Consider the following 19,094-nt stretch of genomic DNA (forward strand, 5'->3'; position numbering starts at 1 on the left):
CTGCCATACCCCTCGGCAGGCTTCAGAGACCCCAGCCCACTTTCTCCCAATATATTCTCGCAATGTTAATGGTGACAGTGAATATTTTCCTCACAATGCACAGAAAATTGTTAGTCTTGATAGTACGCTAGTGGCCATTTGAATTCTTTTCCCCCTTACAATTCCACTAGAAATTTAACTTATTATGTAACATCAGCACCAGAATGCCTAGATGTTCCTGTTAGAGGCTGTCAAGGACCCCAAATATTTATGTATGTCATCATCGTGTTTATTCTCCCTTAGGACTCTCTTACTTAGCAATGAGAAGCAAAGTGACAGCATTTTTCTGTCATTTTAATTTGCCTGATTGTGCAAAAATAAAAACGCTGCCCTGTTCTCAGAAATGAGCCATTGCATGTTTGAGAAAGTCATTTTAAAAGTTCTTGGAAGTGAGGCAAACATGACTGCTGCTCATGCAGGAATGTTCCTTCTTCTTTGATCTGCCGAGTGGTGGTTCCACTTGAGGAGGTTGTCTGACCATATCATTGGATTCTTTCAAAAACACTTTTGACTCTTCAGACCCTAAAACACGATGTCATAAAACTATTTTCTAATGACACTCTCAGCCTTCACTAAATTGCTACCCCCTCCCAATACACTTTTCAAATGGCAGAGAGAAGCATTTCAGAGATTCCTGGAATCTTGTTAAAATCTATTGAAAGAGAAGCTAAAAACTTCAGAAATGGCTGATAATGGACATGTGGTTTGCTCTATTGCATAAGCAGCCAGCAGTCTTCAATTGGAGTGAGAGTTATAGCATCTTACTATGCTCATGGACAGTGACTGTAATGGGATATATGGTGAGGACTTGGTGATAGGGGAGAATGTAGTTACCACAGTGTGGCCCATGTGAAACCTGAGCATAAGATGTTAAACCAATGATACCTTAATAAAAATAAAATTAGAATGAGAGTTTGTGTGAAGTAAAGATGTTGGCCCTTAGAAGCAGATTGTCTTTACAAGCCTGGGTGATGTGTTAAGAGTCCTGATAGACCCTTATTATTTAAGCTCACGGGCAAGAATCTTTTCTTGGGGGACATACTGGCATTTAGAATTGTCCAGAAATGCTGCCAGACTAATGACCAATTCTATTGTCTTCCTTTTTCATTTGCTGCAACTGAAGGACCTTAACTAAAAAAAAAAAGAAAGCATTGTGGTTCTGGCGTTCAGCTGTGATCAGTTTTGTCTGACAAGTCTATTAATGGCTGCGTTACTGCAGCACCTGGGCCTCTGGGCTGTCCTGCGAGATGCCTTCGGGGGGATGGGTTACCCTCAGACTGTAAGCGGGGCCGGGCTCACACTTGTCCTTTGCTCAGCGTCATCTGCCTTTAAGCTGAAGAGGTGGTGACGGGCTGCTGGCCCCCCACCTAAGAATGACGCCCTTCCTAAGCGCCTCGTATGCCCTGGTAATGACTAATCCGCAACAGAGCAACTGTTACATAAATGATCTTCCAATACAGGCCAGTTTTGTTGTACTTGGACAATAAGATGCTTTGGTACCTTGGAAATTAAAATGGTGCAGTGAACTGCTTCACAAAGCTTGGGGTCTTGTTTGTCTTAGGGTCCCCAGGGTTGGGGTGAGGAGGGGGCGGTCGGGTTCCTTTGAGCTGCACGACTCCGCTTCTAGAGGCCGGCAGAGCCACCGGGCTGCCGGAGACTGAGTTCCTGCCCCAGTTCCGCCTGAAGTAATGAAGTTCCGCATTAGACACTTACGGAATTATTCTTCCTGCTTTCTGGTGATGATGCCGAGGTTGGGGAAAGCAAACATTTTATTTGCTCTTTGTAAGAAGCTCTGCTTTAAAAGCGAGTAACATAGTGGTTTTAAGACCATAGGCTTTGATGTCAGGTTTTGAACCCAGCACTTGTGTTTATTAGCTGATGACTATTGAGTGGTTGACCAATTTACCTTATTTGTCTTGTTTGTAAACTAAGGAATGTAAGACATAAAAACATAAACCAAACTATGTTTTCTACCTTTATCTTGCATCTACCTACCACTTCAGCATTTTATTAAAAAAAATAAAAATAAAAAATAAAAAAACATAAACCATCTGGAAAACTTAACGCAGGTGACTGGACAGTTCTACTCCTGTGGCCTGGCCACGCCCTGCATCTGGGCTGGGCCGGGGTCCCTGCCTTGGCCTCGCTGCACGCTGCACCTGGGCTAACCTCTCCTAACCAATGGTGATACCATCAGGTTGTCTTTATTAAGCTCAGCACTGTGAGCAAACAGAAGGGGACAGACAAGTGCTCTTAGGAAGCATCTGATCTAGAGACAAGGGGAACATGTGTGAAATTATGAGCTGACGATTCAAGAGCGGGAATCGTGCTGTGGTGGTCTGTTGATCCAGAAATCCAACATGACTGTTTTCACTGAGAATAGCAGGATACTGAGCTGTTTGGGATGGACGTGGCAGGAGGGTGGAAGCATTCGGGAAAGGTCTCTGAAGGAGCTGGACACACAGGGAGGCCCACCTCCCAGAAGCAGCTCTGCCGCACACTCAGGGACACAACAGCGACTGTAGCCCATCCTTACTGGCACAGCGCTGAGTGGAGTGGGTGCGCCTCCGAGTCATCCCGAAGCTGTGTGCGCATAGAAAGAGAGTCACATCACTCTAGCAAACAGGGTTTCTGACTGAAGAGGAAAATAAGCAGTCATTTTGTTGGAGAAACTGGCCTGAATCAGGCAGGAGTCGTGCGGCTCATCGGGCTCCTGGAGTGCAGTGTAGAAGCCCCAGGTCTAATGGGGCCCCAGGGAGCATTTCCGGGACCTCCCGCAAATTAAGGTTTGCAGTAAGAGTTGGCCAGGGAAAAAAATACTGAGTGGCTAGACACCTGCAAGGAGAGGACACAGCAGCCACCAGTCACGGAGCCAGAGTGAGGGATGACCGGCGGTGGAGAAATCAGCAGGGGCCTGGAATGGGGCCTTCCCCGCAGGGAACCTGAATGCCGTCCTAGGGCGGTGCTGGGAAAACGCCGAAGAAGGGATATCAAAGCAGGAGCAGGACCTACCCGTGGAGGCCCAAGAGAAGGAGAATGAGGGTGGAGATGAGAAGGCTGAGGACCATTGATCAATGAGGCCCCTGTCGTCTCCCAGGCGGGGAAGACTGCGCAGGCCGTGGTCACGGGGCTCTGGACGAGGCACACAGAACCACAGAGAGAAGTTCGAAGACTAGAACATCTGCTAAGTCGCCGCAGGAGGGTGGGCAGGGAGCTGGGCCTGTGAGCAAAGGAGGCGTGTGCAACGTCAGTTCCTGGCTTCCCCGGAGGCTTGATGGCTCCGTCAGCAGACTGGGGGTGGGAGGAGGGAGGGCGTCGGTTGGAGGTGAGTGGAGCACGTGGTCTAGAAATCTGAGCTCTCCAAAGAGATTTCATGTTAGCCATGTAGTTTCCTATAAGCCAAAAGGAACAAATACCTAAGTGATAGAGCTGATGAGAGCCCTTCAAATATTAAAACTGGAAAACTGAACCTCAAATTCGTTGAGTCACTTATTTATCTAAGTAAAAATAAAGAACAGATTCAACGGTCTGAAAATTGAGATGTGATTATAGGAGGGCTTAGTATGTGCAAGGTGGGACTCAGGTTGTGTCGGAGGATCAAGCGTGAACAAGACATCTGTCCACCACTCAGCCAAGTCTTACGGAGAGCCCACAGTGCGCCAAAGAGCCTCACGCCCCGGGCCTGTGCATGTAGGCTCTCGGGACGGCACTGAGCAGACAGACAGGACCCGGGCCCTGAGCCCCTCTGGGATTCAGTGCAAATCCGGTGCTGAAGAGCCGGAAGCACCAAGCAGAGAGGAGAAAGGAAATATTAAAACCAACTTGTATCAGAAGACAGTTGTTATTTAGAATGAGGTGATTCAACCAATGGAACAATTTGAATTCCACGTCTTGGCCCTGGCACTATTTAATTAAGCCTTACAAAGGAGTCTCCACCTCGTTTAAATTCCCACGGTTGCAGAAAGGGACTTGGGATCTAAGATAAGATAAAGAAATGTTTTGGAAGGCTTTGATGACCTTTTCTTTTTTGGCAAGAGGCTTCTGGCTGCTTGAAATAATTCTTTGCTGACACTCTCTGAGAAGGCCCTGGTTAGTTACAGTGCGCGGTGACGGTGTTAAAAGCTGGCGTGCCTCTGTTGGCCCAGATTTTCCCCTGTGGAGAATCAAGCGTGTTTAGCTGGCGCAGAGTTTAGATAGCATAAGGAAACGCACAGGAGGGCAAAATAGCTTTGAGGTGTAGTTCATGAAGTAAAGTAGCAAATATTCTATAACTTCCAAACTTAAAAGACAAAGCGATATTTATTATTTAGGTGTTTTGTACACAAAACACTAACTGCTAGATTGTAGGCGCCCCTCCCCCCGCCTTAATGTGCCAGCGCCATTTCCAAGGCTGGATCTCGAGTGGGACTTGGTTGGGTTGTTCTACACAGATTATCTTCCAACGTGCAGATTAGGTGCGTGTTTCATTATGATGGACCCTGGGCTCTCCAGCACTATTGTAAAGATTGTGTTTTAAAGTTGGCTAGCAACAGGAAGATGACGTTTGAGCTAAGAAATGTAAATCCTGGAGTTTGTCTCCCATGGGCAGTGAGGCAGGTTTGCAGTTTGAAGTCAGAGCTCACACGAAGGCTAAGCTTCTCTTCCAGAGAAACCAGGAACACAGCTCCCCCACCCCACCGTGCACACTGGGCCCCACAGGTCACTGTCCTTGGCTACCTTCAGACACTGTCTTGTCTTCTCGGAGGTAGCTCCTGCGTTCTTTCTGTCTGACTGCCCTGCACTGCCCTCTCCACCTTCCCTCTAATTAGGGCATAGATACAACCCTGTCTCTTCTCTGCATAAACTTCAACATCCCTGGCTTCCCAGAGCCCACGGAATAGCCTGGAGGCCCTGGCGTGTGATGTGGGCACTGACTCCAGCCCCTGCCTCCTGCCAGCCTGCCTGTGCCCCCACCGCAATGCCGTGGGCTTCCTGAGAGCTGCTCACTCTCTCAGCCCTCGAGCTTTGATGGGCTCACCCTGGTTCGGGCTCTGTTCCCTTCTGCACCTCTCCTCCACTAGTTACCCTGATCAACTGCTCATCCTGAAAGGCCCAGCTCACGTACCACCCCACGCTCACGCTTGATCCTCACCTTCTAACCAGAATCTGTTGATGGACGCATCCTCTTATTCTTGCCCTATAATCTGCATCACATCTCAGTGTAGTCTAATCACACTGCATCAACAGTGTTGTGCATTTTGGAAAACAAACTCATTTATTTTCCTCACTCATCTTGTTGATTTTTCTATGCCTTCTTTCTGAAATAAGTCAAGCTGTAAATAGAATATGAGATTTAGAATACCAAGTCCTTAAGGGGAGCATCTAGGTTTAATCATGCTGCCCTTCCACAAATATCTTCAGACTCAACCAAAGAATCAAGGGAAGGGACGGTCCGTGAGGCATCAGTTGGAGCAGCTCCTGCTCCGGCATGTCTGGCACCATGGAATGCGGGACTGGTGACACCCACTCCCCCAAGTGTTGTAAATAAAGCAGCAGAGATTTCACTTGTGAAGTTGTGACCGAGAGGAAGGCAGCAGGGAGAGGAATTATGTATTTATGTTTTTCCCATATTAACTAATAATTGAATCAGAAATGTCACCTTCTGCTTCTGAACTTTGCTTCCTTTTATTAATATTGTGCTATATATTTCCATTATTGTTTCTTGAACTGTTTACAAAAGTTTAGTATGATTGTTATAAAAAGGTTATAAACAATGTGAAAGTAGGGAACTACATTTATTTTACAAATATAAATTCAAAAGGGATAGTTTCCTATAATCTGCCCTCCCCTAGAAACTGTATTAGTGGTTTGGTATTTATATTCCTCTGAAGAGTTTTCTATGTGTCCACTAGCCTATGTATTATCAGTTACCATGATGTGATCATACTGTATATTGGGTTTTGCATCTTAATATATTTGGGTATCTTTCCATGTATAGATCTCTTGATTTTTATTGGAAGATCTATTTTTCACATCTTCACATTATGGCGTAGATACAATCCTGTCTCTCTTCTCTGCATAAACTTCAACATCCCTGGCTTCCCAGAGCCTACGGAGTAGTTTTCAGTAGCGAAGTCTTAAGAATGTATTAAACTACAGGTCTACCGGAGTTGAGAAAATTGAAGAACTTTAAGGTCAGGGTGCCTGACTGCTACTATAATTATCTGTCCATGAAAAGTAACAAGCCTTTCTTGGGGGGAAGGGGATATTTCAGAATCGCTGGGAGAGAGAGATGGGGTGGGCAAAGATGGCTGCTGGTTTTTACCAGAAGTTTCAACCCTGAACAAGAGTCAAATGACAGGACCTGATCCCTTATTCTCACCCAGCTTGGGCTTAGGCTCCAGACAGGACAGCTGTAAACATCTTTCTGGTGTTAGTGGCATAACCAGCTACTGAGTTTAAAGAGACTCAGAATATGTGAGCACTGGTGGGGCCTCTGGGAGCCCCCAGCGAGAGACGGCGAAGCCTGGGGGCTGAGTCGGGAGTGTGGGGGGAGAGCTGGGAAGGACTTGGGTAAGCAGCAGCCCGCAGCATCCGCAGAGCAGTTCACGTTCATCTGTTTCTTTACTGAGAGTCCTGTTTTAGCTAAAAAGTGGATTGTGTTCCCGCCTCACACTTTCTGACCGTTCACGTAGCCCAAACACTAGCATTTTTAGAAACAGAAGACAGTAGACCTTAGGGACGTGATTTATTCCCATGTCGCAAAGCTAATAACTGACAGAATAGACCTCAGTTTCCTGACTCCAAGACCAGGGCAGCAGGGTACTTGGGGAGCGAGGATTCACCTCATTCACGGAGGAGGTGGGAGGGTGGGGAGGCGACGGGTGACCGGGAGGCTTGGAGCAGTAAATGTAAAGAGGGGTTGGGTGCAGAAAATGCTCTCTAATCACACTGCTTTAAATATAATCAAAGGGGAAAGAAAGTAATTGGAGGCCTAGAGAATCTGCAACCTATTATAAGATGCCCATAATGCCTGTTCACTCTGCAGAGGAGCTGATGTCCGCCTTGCGGCCTTTCCCTGGGGGTGTGCTCAGCTAATGGCACCTGGGGTTGGCGGAGACTCAGTGACCCACCAGGGTGTACTGCCTACTAGTAGGCACAACAGAAATGTTTAAAGTTAAGAAGAAAGAAGAACACTTTACGGAAAGGGACTTCCAGTGGTGACAAATTGGTAACAAGTATGAAGAATCCTTGTGATTACTTCTCTGGAAATCATTTTCTCATTTGGACAAGATGTAGGACCCTACAGGGGGCTGTCAGCTCTAAAATTGTATGACTTTGTGACTCCTTTTAATTTCAAAGGCTATTTTAATTAGAAATCCCACCCTATATACAGGTGTCGCTTGGGCTTCCTCCAGGGCCTATCTGTACACAGTGGAGTACCTAATAAATTCAACCCATGGTCAGAGCAACCAAGCTGCTGTCCTAGACTGCTGTCATCGAAGAGTGACACTGTCACCCTACTTAGTATTACATTTAGGGAGTGAGATGTCATTTGATGAATATTATTAGAGCCCTTGACCTGTCTCTCCTATTAGGGAACTTACAGACCTCCAGTCATTCAGGTACCTCCTAGATTGCTGGCGTCTAGTTAAAAATCCTTCAAGTGTCTGAGAGCAAGAGTGACCCTTACTCTTGAAATTAAAAAGGTCTGTTTTACAACTGAAAAAACGGAGGCAAAGAGCAGAAGGGACCTCAAGGTCACTATACAAATCCCAGGAGAACCAAGGAATCGCACCAGAGTTCGCTCTGTGTTTCGTACTTTCTCTCTTTCCACCAGACCCAGTAGAGCAGGCTGGCATTCCATAAAACGGGCAGCCTCTCCATTCTCTTGCTTTGGCGTGTTTCTGTTTTCTGTCAGTCTCCTCCATTAGGACATTGCAGTTCGGTCTGGTTTTAGGTTAGGAACGGACCTGGGTGTTCAGTTATGGCATAGTTGTGAGGGCCTGAGAATACTCATAACTCATTTGTCCACATGACTTATGTTTATTGAACTTGTCTGCTATGGGCCAGGCATGATTCTAGGTGCTGGGAATACAGTAGTGAACCCCCAAAGCCCCCACTTCCTAGTGAATGTGAACAAGTAGATGTATGATGTCAAGTGAAGTTATGAAGATGAATACTGTGAACGGGAGGGCGGGGTGACACTGGGGCTGACGGAGGGTGGAGGCCTCCTGGGGCCGTCGCACTAGAGCAGAGACCAGGATGGGGTGAGGGGACTAAGTGCTATGAATTTCTGGGCTTCCTTTCTCAGCCTCCCCTCAAGTGTGATCTGCAAGCAGTGAATAGTCCACCTGCTGACACAAAACGATGCCAGCTGGGGGCCTTCTCCATCCTGCCTTAAATTCACCCTTGACAATAACAATGCCTTTCCCACCAGACTAACGCCACTTGCATTCAGACTGAACATCAGTAGGAGGCTTTTAAGTGTCCCCAAACTGTGCCATCAGTAAAAACAGGTACAATGGGCAATAAAGCTGACAGTACCTGTTGAAAATGTAACAGTATTTTCAAGTAACTGCGTTAGAGGAAGCGCACAACAATGGCTGACGTTTAATAATGGTTAAGTGTTGCTCTGGTCTGGAGTCGGGAGGGTTCGGTGGACTGCTCCAGGCCGGTCCCTCATCATAGCGATACGATAGTTCAGGGTTTGGGTTAAATCCCTAACTGACCGCACAGTTGCTCTATAGATGCTGTCAGCTGATGACTTCCTTGAGGAAACCCAAACCGAATGAAGAACGAAGAAGGGAATCTGTCCTGCACAGTCAAGGTTAATTCCGCAGCTCCATGGAGGGTGACCTTTAAAGTCCTCCCCCAGCCCTCCCACACATCCCCTTACCACCTGAAGGCCGAGGAGCTGTGGATTAAAACTGTTTGGGAACTGTCTTCAAAACTGGAATCTCTTGGCCGACAGTCTATTTGAATGACAAATCCTGCTGTCTGAATAAGTGTTTCTGAATCAGTCTACCAGCCGAGCCACAGCTATTTTTTTTTTTTTTTTTTTGGTCTCTGCCACTTTAAAGGAGTAAGTTAAAAGAAGTGGCTTCTCAGCTGCCAGGCTCTGCGGCAGAGATAACAGACCCGGGCCTCAGAGGTATTTACTCGGCTGCTCTATTTGCGGCAAGTGTTTGTGTATTTTTAAATCAGTTACAATGGGCCATTGTTCAGCTGTCCACTGCAGAAACGTCTATGCTGCAAATCACTCCCAAGGAATCCTGATGTTACAAAGATTTTTTTAAACCTATAAAAAGGCACGATGCAGAAGGGGCTGGTGACCATTTTAAGATGCTTTCATTTACTCGCTTTTTATACACTGACAAAGCTCTTAAGGCTTCTTTTTCTCTGCCTTACCTTGGCATTCTGCCGTAGGAATTGAATTTGTCGTTCAAAAGAGATTGATAACCGCTGCTGTTGGTATTGCTGCTCCCGCATCTCCTTCTGGGCTTGCTTTGAGGTCCCGCCGCTGCTCTGCGGGCGGCGAGCGCCCAGCCCCCCCGAGGCACCCACGCACTCCCGGGACGTGCTGCTCGGGCGCAGGATGAGCCTTGAAGGTGGGGCACGTCCCTGAGTCTGAGTAATGGGGTTCCCTTCACCTCGTTATAAAAACTCTTATTCACGAGCTTGATTACGCGCATCCCGGGACCCGGCTCCCCTTTTGCTGTTATTTACTGATGAAAATCAATCTCCTGCGCTCAGCGGCAGGAGTCCCTCCGACAGGCCCGAGCCTCGGGGAGGGATTCACATGGTAATGAGCCCCTCGGAGGGCGCTCGGGCCGGGCCGCCGTCGCCGCGCGGGCGGAGGGGGCCCCCGGGGCGGGGGTCCCGGGAGGGGCACCTGCGGGGCCCGTGCCCGCCCTACCGCGCGGACGGGGGTGCGGCGCCGCCTGCGGGAGGCGGGCCGAGCGCGCGGCACGTGGGCCTGGGGGGCCCGGCCGGCGGGGACGGTCCCTGGCGCGCGGGCGGCAGGCGGGGCCGGCGGCGCGGCGGGAGCGGGTGCGCGGGCTCCGGTTGCTCCTGAAGGTCGCGGGCCGCGGAGACGGGACGTACGCTCGCGGCGGGGCGGGGACACCGCGGCCGGGATGTGCGGGCCGGGCGCCTGCGGGCCGGCGGCGGGTGAGTCGCGCCGGAAGCGGCCCGGGGCCCCTCCGGGAGCGCGGGGGGCGGGCGCGCGGGTGGGGGCGGCGGCCCGGGCGATGGCCGCGAGCGCGTCCGCGGCGGGGCTGCCCCGAGGTGAGGGGGTCCGCGGAGGTGAGCAGGGTCGCGGCCGCGCCCCGGGGGCCTCGCGCCCGCCGCCGGGGGTGAGCTCGGCCGCCGGGTGCGGGAGGCCGGCTGGGCGGGCAGGGCCGGTCCCACCGCGGTCCGGGGCGCCCCCTCGCGGCCCGAGCCGCCGCCGCCGCGCCGAGGCCAGGGTTGCGGGGCGCAGGGGCGCTTCGGGTCCCGGGGCGGCACAGGCTGGGCGGGGCCCCGACGGCCTCGGTGGCCCTACGGGACGGGGTGCCCGGGACGGCCCTAAGGGACGGAGTGCCCCGGGGCGGCCCTAAGGAACGGGGTGCTCCGGGGCGGCCCCAAGGGGAGCGGGGGCCCGCGGCGGGTACGGGCTGGCGGGGCCCCGACGGCGGTCGCGGCCCCGGAACTCCCCCGCCGCGTGTCCCCGGGGAAGGCGACGCCGGCCGCCCGGCTCCCAGCGCGGTGCGCCCGGGGCTCCCGGAGCCTGTCGGGAGCCGCGCCGCGGGCGGAACCGGGTTCTGCAGCCCGAGGCGGCGCGTCTCCAGCCCTTGGCCCGAGTGTTTCTCCGGGAACTGGTTTCAGACGGGCGCCTGCGCCTCACAAAGAGGCGTGTTGTTCGGGAGCCGACAGGTGGCGGCTGAAACCCGAGTCTGTGTGTACACGGGGGCCGGTCTGGCCACGTTTCCTGGGGCCGCCGTTGCCAGGAGCGCGGCCCCGGGAGGTGGCGCCCGGCCCGTGAGGACGCCCCGCGGGCTCCGGTGCCCGACCCCGGGCCGCCGTCCGGCGAGGGCCGCGCTGTCAGTGGGTTTCCTGCGTTTGTTCGGCCCTCTGGCTGCTGTGGGATGTGTGTGTGCGTGAAATCAGTGCTTGGGAACCCTGCACAGCCCATTTCCTCTTGGAAAAATGGACAGCTTCGTGGCCATGGCGTGACCACGACAGGCTTCTCGCTGGCAGAAAATGGGTGAGGGTTTACCTGGAAAATATAGAAAATGCCAAAGGGCACGTGGCCTAATGCCACTAGCTGCTGGGTCAGGTGCTTTCAGTAAAGGCGGCTCCCTGGGCTGTGTGTTCGGACACCTTCGCTGCTCTTGCTTCAGCCACCTCCGCGGTTCATTTCAGTAGAGGTGACATTGAAGGGGCTCTGCAGGCAACGACTTTTGCCTTTAGCCCACATAGGCACCCAGTGCCCTGTGGGTGTGTGAAAACTGTAAAGTGCTAACAGTTTAGTGTCTCTACTAGAAATTCAAACCTTCGTTGTTAACAGTTTTGATACCTATGGCTTTTATAGGTCTCTGGCCTTTTTTTTTTTTAGCTTTGAGTTAAGGACACCATAAACAAGGAAATATGCATATCCATAGGGTTGTAATCTTTGTGTTGAAAAGAATGGGAGTGTTAGCAGGTTTCCTAGGACCAGATGAGTCTGTAGTTAAATGGAATTCACCTGCACATTTAAGCCTAGAAGAATGACAGTAACTCTTGAATGGGTGTGTGGGGTCGGCCTCTTCTGTGTCCTAAGACCTTGTTGACAAGCAGTCGAACAAAGAAGTTGTTAAGCAGTTTGCGGCCCACCGGAAGGCACCCGGCAGCAGGGGGCATGGAGGGAAGGCCAGCCCCACTGACCCCACAAATCAGTATCTGCCCTGGGCTTTGGTGATCAAAGAGTTTCCAAGCTCCCTGGGCGTGTCCACGCAGGGGTCCTGCAAGGCTGCAGGAGTCCTCACAGGGGAACTAGCGCGGAATTTCCCCGGCAGAGGGATTTGCAGTTAGGCCTATGACCTCACACTTCTTCATGTGCAGTGGCAGGCACTGAAAATTACTGTTTTCTGTTCACATGATTTTGATTTGATTTTGTGACTTGGCCCAAGACAATGATGAGTAGGGACCATACCAGAATGGACACACAGTTATGATCTCAATCTGTACCTAACTGAACTCATTCTCCTCAACCCCCACAAGTCCTCACTCCCTTTCTGACTAGCCTGGGTAGTAGTTCCCTATTGGTACACGGTTTTTCAATCACCTAAGACGGAAAACTATCTTTGGCCCAATTTCTCTTTGTTTAGCTCCCAAGCCATCACATTTATGTGGATGACAGTGGAGTAATAGGGCCTCCCAGGTTCCTGATCCCTTTCCTGACCATCACTACCCTATTAATATCCTTTAAGACAGGAGTGGCACTCTCCTAACATGGCTTTTGTCTTTTCCCATTGCCTCGATGGTTCAGTCCAAAGCCTTCGCCTGATACATACGATTATTGAAATGTCAGGGCTACGATTGCCATCAATTGTTGCTTCTTTGGAAGAATCTGTCTTCCAGTGAAAATGCAGACTTTTTACTGCCCCTGGACCTTCATAGTCAATACTGACTTACTAAGCTTTTTAGGGAGTAATAGTAAAGGCTCATTTATGTGTATGCCAAGGTCAATGAAAATACTAATTCTCAGCTATCCTGGAAGTACCATAGAGCCCAGCAGAAAATAAATGATCCCCAAGTGACCAAAAGAGCAGAGCAAAATAATAAAGCTGCTTTTAGTTTGAGTAACACCCTCACATATTGTATGTTATCTTATTTAAGCAGTGATGACCATGCACATGGAAGGGGTAAGCCATTGTCCACAGGGTAGTTACTCCGTGTACTTGTACACATTTTTTCAAGCTGCAGTTGCCTGTTTACAAAATATTGAAAGTGACAAACTAAAAAAGATTTGGAGGTTGTCGGTGCAGGCAAAGGAAAAAGGGTATTTACTTGATAAAAAAAACCTGAAGTGGCAGGAATTCAAATGCGAGAACAGGGAGAAAAAAACCTGTAAAATGCTTGGTCACCCTACAGTCACGGGTCTGGGCCCTGCAGTCGCAGACACAAACTCTGCCCTGTGAGGCGGCCCTGAACTCCTCGCATTGCTACTGAGGAGTGAGGCCCCCGGGCCGCTCCCGGCTGGTGGACACCTGAGGACTCCGGATCCTGAGGCCAGCGTTCTCCTGCTGTTGATCTTCCACGCAGAACGCAGAACAGGAGCAAATGACCAGCCCAAGGCTGAGATCACCTATGATTGACACACAAACCACTATTAAAGAAAGCAAGGAAATGTGTAATAGGATTTGGAACCATTCTTTATCATGGTAGCTACTTTTTTCTGTTAGTTTTAGTTTTTAATGGAGTAAATGTCAGATGGTCGTCTTTCGCTATTTCTCAGAACCGCTCGGTAATGGTCTTTCAGGATGAATGAGGGAGTGAATGGATCTGGAAAGTTAATTTCCTAAGGAAGCCCCCCTTTGTGTCAGGGTGTTGGATGAACAAGGCCACACTTGAATTTGGGGAATGAGTGCCAGCTCACAGTCAAGCACATACTGGGCTCATGATTGCTGCTCTGTCCGCCTGGGACACCTGGAAAGACCCTCGTGCCCTGTAGACACTATGGAAGGACTGGGTAGAAGCTGAGTCCAGGAGAAATGAGAAGGGTGGCCAAAGTTTTTCAAAATTGTTTGCCCTTCAGGAAGCTAGAGCCCTCTCAGATTCAAAATAGAAGGTGAAACTCAGGCCTTGACATTCAGTCTTTATTTCATGTTCCTATTCAGATGTCCCTGGTCAGTGTCAAGAAAATCTGCATAGTCAACAGTGGAAGGAACAATGCCAACTGGCATGTCAGTTAGTAAGTGTGATTCTTTATATTAATGTAGTTCTTTTCTTCTTTAAAACTTTCACTTCCTTCTACCATTTTTGGAAGGAAAATTATTGCTGTTTAGAGAAACAGGCCCCTCGGTGTTTGGCTTTTAAAGGAATGCCCACGTCAGGGCTGTGTTTGCCGGACGCCGAGCCCCGGATCCCATCCCCGGAGTCCTGCTCGGGCCCCCGGGCCGGCTGTGCGCTGGCCGGTCACACGATGACTGGGAAGTCATACACCTGTGAGCGGTCTGCCTTTGAGTCTTTTTCAGCGGTGAGAAGTAGCTCTTTGACTTCTGAAGGAAGAGCAAGAAAGGCCGGAGGGATGGACGCCGTCCACTCTGGGGCGTGGCTTGTTCGGGAAACTCCCACTGTAATCTTTGCCTTTCTAAGAAAAGACGTCTCTGCTCTCCCCTCACACTTGGGCTTCTTCCCCTCGTGTCCATGCCCTGTTCTTTTGTTGTCATTCATTTCTCTCCTTGACTTCTACGGTGGAGGTTTGTCTTCCCTTCAAGATAGTGTCTGCAGGTGACTCATGACTTTCTGGAATTCAAACGCCTGTCCTGCGTGCCGGAGCTCAGTGCCACCTCTGACCATGCCGTTGGCTCAGCTGCTGTTTCCTTACGCATTTCCTTCCTGCTCAGACTCTGGCACCCAGACAGACCCGTACCTGAAAGCCGCTCCACTTCTTTCCCCTGCATTATGACGCATGTTCACATTCAGGTTGTAGAGAGACCTTGGAGAGGGGAGGGCCCTGCTCACTCACTCCCTCAGCAGGGGCAAACCTAGCACAGGACCGCGTGCTGTGTGATCGTCGTTGCCGTGCGACTGGCTTCGTACAGTTTGCTACAGCATTTCAAGACCAGGATGGTAACCCTGCCTCAGAATAATCACAGAAAATGATGGCTCGAGCTATTTTAGCTTTTTATTCTACTTAGCACCTAACAGGATGCCTTACACATTTTTAAAAAATGTAATATATCTTTTAAAAAGGTACCATGCTTAACTGTTGTAGTTAGGTAAGAATGTAAAAAATATTTTCAAATGATTCTCACAGAGTGTGTGTGAGAAAGAGGTTGATGATGATAAAGGAAGCGAAGTGTCGCAAGTGATGAGTCCAGGGAAAAGCTATAACAGAGGTGCTTACTCATCCTGCAACTTCTTTTCTGAAATGGCATCAAAATAGAAATTCACAAGAATAAATAAAATACAAGATAGAGGAGAGGACCACTCTTGTCCCTCTGTGGTTTTGCAAAAAAAAAAAAAAAAATCTTGAGAAAAATGTTTCACTCTATATCATAACCCCAACTTTAAATAGTTCTCTTTTCTTTATAATTCAACTCATTTGTAAACCCGAATGTGTCCATATTTCACCTGATCGATCTTAAGAGACAACTCCTGGTAATGAAGTTAGTGGAATTCTATTTGATGTCAGTCACGCATGCTTTTGTGTTCAGCCTGAAAGGTGGCACTTTGGTAGAACAAACACAACCACATTTAGACATAATCAGGAACACCCTTCATGGCCCAGAGCATAAGGCCCCCTTTCTAGTGGGCTCTCAAGGCAAAAATCAAATCACAAGTCAGTGCCTGTGTAAGGGGTGTTTGTGAGATCACTTCTATTTATCACCTTTATTACTGTAACAATTACAAGTACAGGAATCATGCTCAGGTGTCAGCGGCTTCCATGCAGCGCAGTTTGAGACGGTGATAGGCTTATGAATGTATGCACTGGGTCTGCTGCCATGCATATGCACAGGTAATTTTAAAAGGAAAAAAGAAAAACCCAAATTAAAGTTGTTGTGTTATCAGGTCTAAGAAGTAGCTAGTGGTCATGAAGCATCTCATCACAGCCTGGTTAAGTGGCGGCCATGTTATGTCACCTGGCCAATAACAGTGTCATGTTTTGCCATTTTAAGTAATTATTCTCTGATAAAAAGGAAAAAGAAACTTTCTCCAGAATAAACTCCAAACCAACAGCTCATGAGGCCATTGAATTTTTATAATCCATTTGGACTGTATGTTCTTCTCAAAATGCCTCCTCTGGGCAAGATGGACTGCGTCCCAGGAGTCACACCGTCGCCGTGTCTGTGGCGCACCGGCGCGGCCAGTTCCGAGGACAGGGAACCGGTGGGATGAGGCCCCACCCCCTTTATATCTGAGGCCATTGCCTCCTCTGCTGAGCAGGATACGCCTCCCTTGAGCTGCTTGATGTGATTCAGCCAGGCCGGGTACAGAGCAAGGCGGCTGCCAGGGTGCCGGCAGACGGAGCCGAAGGCCCTGCCCGCGACAGAAGTGACTTCAGGTGTGCTCCTCGCTGTCCAGGACTGGGTCCTAGTGGGATGACCGCGTGGGAGTCGAGGGCTTGTGGTGAGGCAGCGGGTGCCGACGACTGGGAGGGAGAAGCGTGATGGTGGCTGCTGGGGCCGAGGGTGACGGTCCTTGGTTGGCACAGTAATGTACGGCACCCTTTGTGCAGGCTGACCAAGGGATCATTCCTTTACAGCTGTAAGGGATTCAGACCCTTGGCCTCTGCGTCACCAGGCCGGCCCGGAGAACCCGTGGCCTGTCTTAATTTCCAGTGTTTTGTTTTAGGATACAGGGACATTTAATTTTTAGGTTCTAGTTAATATTTATGTTCTTTGTAAGTTTCTGCAGGGCAGTGTCTCTTCTTGCTGTATTTAGCAAGGACAAAGTACGTACTTCATGATTCAGGTTGAACTGCATTGAAGGCACCTGTTCTCTTCCTTTGACATGTGGAAGTTGTTTTTTGTTGTTTTTTTTTCAAGCAAAAGGAAAGACTTGATCCAAGAAATAGTTTCTTTCATTTACACATCCTTTTTATTGAGAAGGAAGGGGAATATGCCCTTGTTTAGAAAGCCTTCCCTAAGTCGAGACATGAGTGAATGGCACCTGTGTGAAACGACGTGTTTAAAAGGCCACAAGCTCCCAGCGGTAGTGTAGGAAATGAGGTCGTCTCTACTTTTGTTCAGGGTGAATGAAAGTTGAATTTATTAGTTGGAATAATATCCACTGTGTGGTATTGCTCCTCCAGCCAGCAGAGAGTGTAACCACTGGATGACTGGCCTTCCATTTGTGAACTGCTTTAACTTCCATTTTTTTAATGTTCTTTGATTTATAAAGGAAAAACCATAAGTTGTAACAATCACAGGTTGGAATAGGTACCATCTTCCTGTAACGTAAGTCTTTGTAGAGTTGCACTGACAGCTGCCATGAAAGGACAGCTTCAGGCTGAGGTTTTCCTGCCTTTCCCACTTGTTTAAGCAAGTGAGAGAATTTTTTAAGGGCAAAATGGGAATTTTAGGAGGACTGTTTGGAAGTCTCATGTGTCAGGCATGTAGTGTGATTGGACTGGCTTAGCTGTGTGAGCTCAGGCAGGTCACTTAGCTTCCCTGGGCCTTGTTCTCTGAACTTGGGTCAGGCTGATGATGTGTGATTGCTTTCTTCCTTTGGTGGAGAAAAGGGGCAGGTATGAAAAGCTGTATCTGATTCTTGTATCTTTTTTTCTTCTTAGTGTCTTAGGATGAGAGATGATTTTTAAAATCAGAAGAATCTTACAAGGAATATAAATGGTGAAAACAGAGTCCCTGGGCTGTAGGGCAGACTGTTGTGTCACAGCTTTATAGCCCTTCATCTGAGGGGCCTTTCCCTGCAGGGCGGGACCCCATCTCCCCCCAGTGGCAGCCTGATGGGCCGCCACACATAGTAGGTGCCGCATACCTTGTCAGTCATGCCTGCTGATAAGGCACTTCAGCGCCTAATGGTCACCAAGCCTGAGTTCAGCCTAGTGCTTGGATTCAATTTCTTTTTGTTGAAGGAACTCATTAATGGACGTCTGGCTGACTTTAGCCCATAGATAGTAAAGGCTGTGGCCTTAACGTGCTATATATGCATTTAAGTGTGCTGTTTCTTCTCAATGAGTAAACCAAGTTTAGTGTCTCTCCAAACTTGATTAGAAGCCTGAAACCTAAGCAGTCTTGCTCAGCGGCCCTGTGGGCAGTTGGGAAAGCTGCCGAGGAAAATCGGGAGCAGAGTGGGGTCCCTGGAGCTGCTGGTCCTGGCACAGAGTGGGCACGGCAGGGGGCAGCCCAAGCCCGACACGCGTAGCCTCAGCCCATGGGTCGCCACGGGGTTTCATCTGTGGGAAAGGCAGGAAGTCCACACGGCCATTTTCTCGGGAACGTTGCTAATGAATGGCGTGAAGAGAGGAACCTTCTAAAGGCAACTGGAGCCCAGGGAGTATGGCAGCATTTTCTGAATGCTGAGTTGGTAGGGGGCTATTTCCGAATGGTGTGAGCCTGGGCCTGGGGGAGGGGACACTTGCAGTTGGGTGACTTTCCCAGGGCCCAGCTGTGCGACATGCAGCCTGGAACAGAGGCTCGGGGAGGGTGGGAGTCGTGCCCTCAGGTTCTCAGTCGCCTTCTCTCACGGATTGTCCACAGCAGCCACTGCCTGACGTCCTGTGACTGAGGAGCCGGCCTTGTAACTTGATCGGCATGCCTTTGGAGATGGAGCCCAAAATGAGCAAGCTGGCCTTTGGGTACCAGAGAAGTTCCACGTCCGATGACGATTCCGGCTGCGCGCTGGAGGAGTACGCATGGGTGCCCCCGGGCCTCAGGCCGGAGCAGGTAGGAGCCGTCATCCACTGTGCTCTTTTTTCAGCGAGATTTCAGATTTTTAAGAATGAGAGAGAAGTTAGTAGTCTAGGACACCCCTGCACGCTGACATGCTGCTCCTCAGCCCTCCCTCCTCTCTGCAGAGTTTAACGGTTTGCTTTTCAAGGTCATCCTTAGTCTCTCGGTGAGTCTTCAGCCCCTCCTGGGCTCATGGTCCAGAAGCCCTCTCATGATGCTCTTTGCTGCAACGAGTGATGTTCGGATAACTGCCTACGTGTTTGTTCCGTGGGTTTCTGACCAATCCCTTTGGAGGGAGGGAGAGGAATTTAGCCTTTTAAAAAACATGAGTAACAATAAAAAGGTAATAAAAGGAAGGAGAGTTTCCACACCAGTTCTCAGCAATGCTTTTGCTTTAGAAGAGCCAAACAGCTGTGAGGGGCCACCTGAAGTGTTACTGCCGAGACATCTGACCTTGGATAACCTTGCACATGA

The 19,094-nt window shown here is 49.7% G+C and overlaps 1 protein-coding gene across 5 annotated transcripts in view; it reads left to right on the plus strand.

The window, feature by feature from the left end:
* Nucleotides 1-19,094, plus strand: part of PRICKLE1 (prickle planar cell polarity protein 1) — a 93,668-nt gene that overhangs the window by 63,813 nt on the left and 10,761 nt on the right. For 2 of the 5 annotated variants that reach the window (XM_037009747.2, XM_037009741.2), the window contains exon 3: nucleotides 18,429-18,614. In XM_037009747.2, coding sequence (XP_036865642.2) covers nucleotides 18,483-18,614 — 132 coding nt within the window. In that variant the 5' untranslated portion in view covers nucleotides 18,429-18,482. Of the gene's footprint in view, nucleotides 1-9,805; nucleotides 9,824-10,034; nucleotides 10,192-13,880; nucleotides 13,955-18,428; nucleotides 18,615-19,094 lie in introns of those variants that run through there. The other 3 variants (XM_037009755.2, XM_073222786.1, XM_073222787.1) reach the window with 3 other exon arrangements.

The sequence above is a fragment of the Manis javanica genome, chromosome 15 (genome assembly GCF_040802235.1).
Source record: "Manis javanica isolate MJ-LG chromosome 15, MJ_LKY, whole genome shotgun sequence".
Classification (NCBI taxonomy): Eukaryota; Metazoa; Chordata; class Mammalia; order Pholidota; family Manidae; genus Manis; species Manis javanica.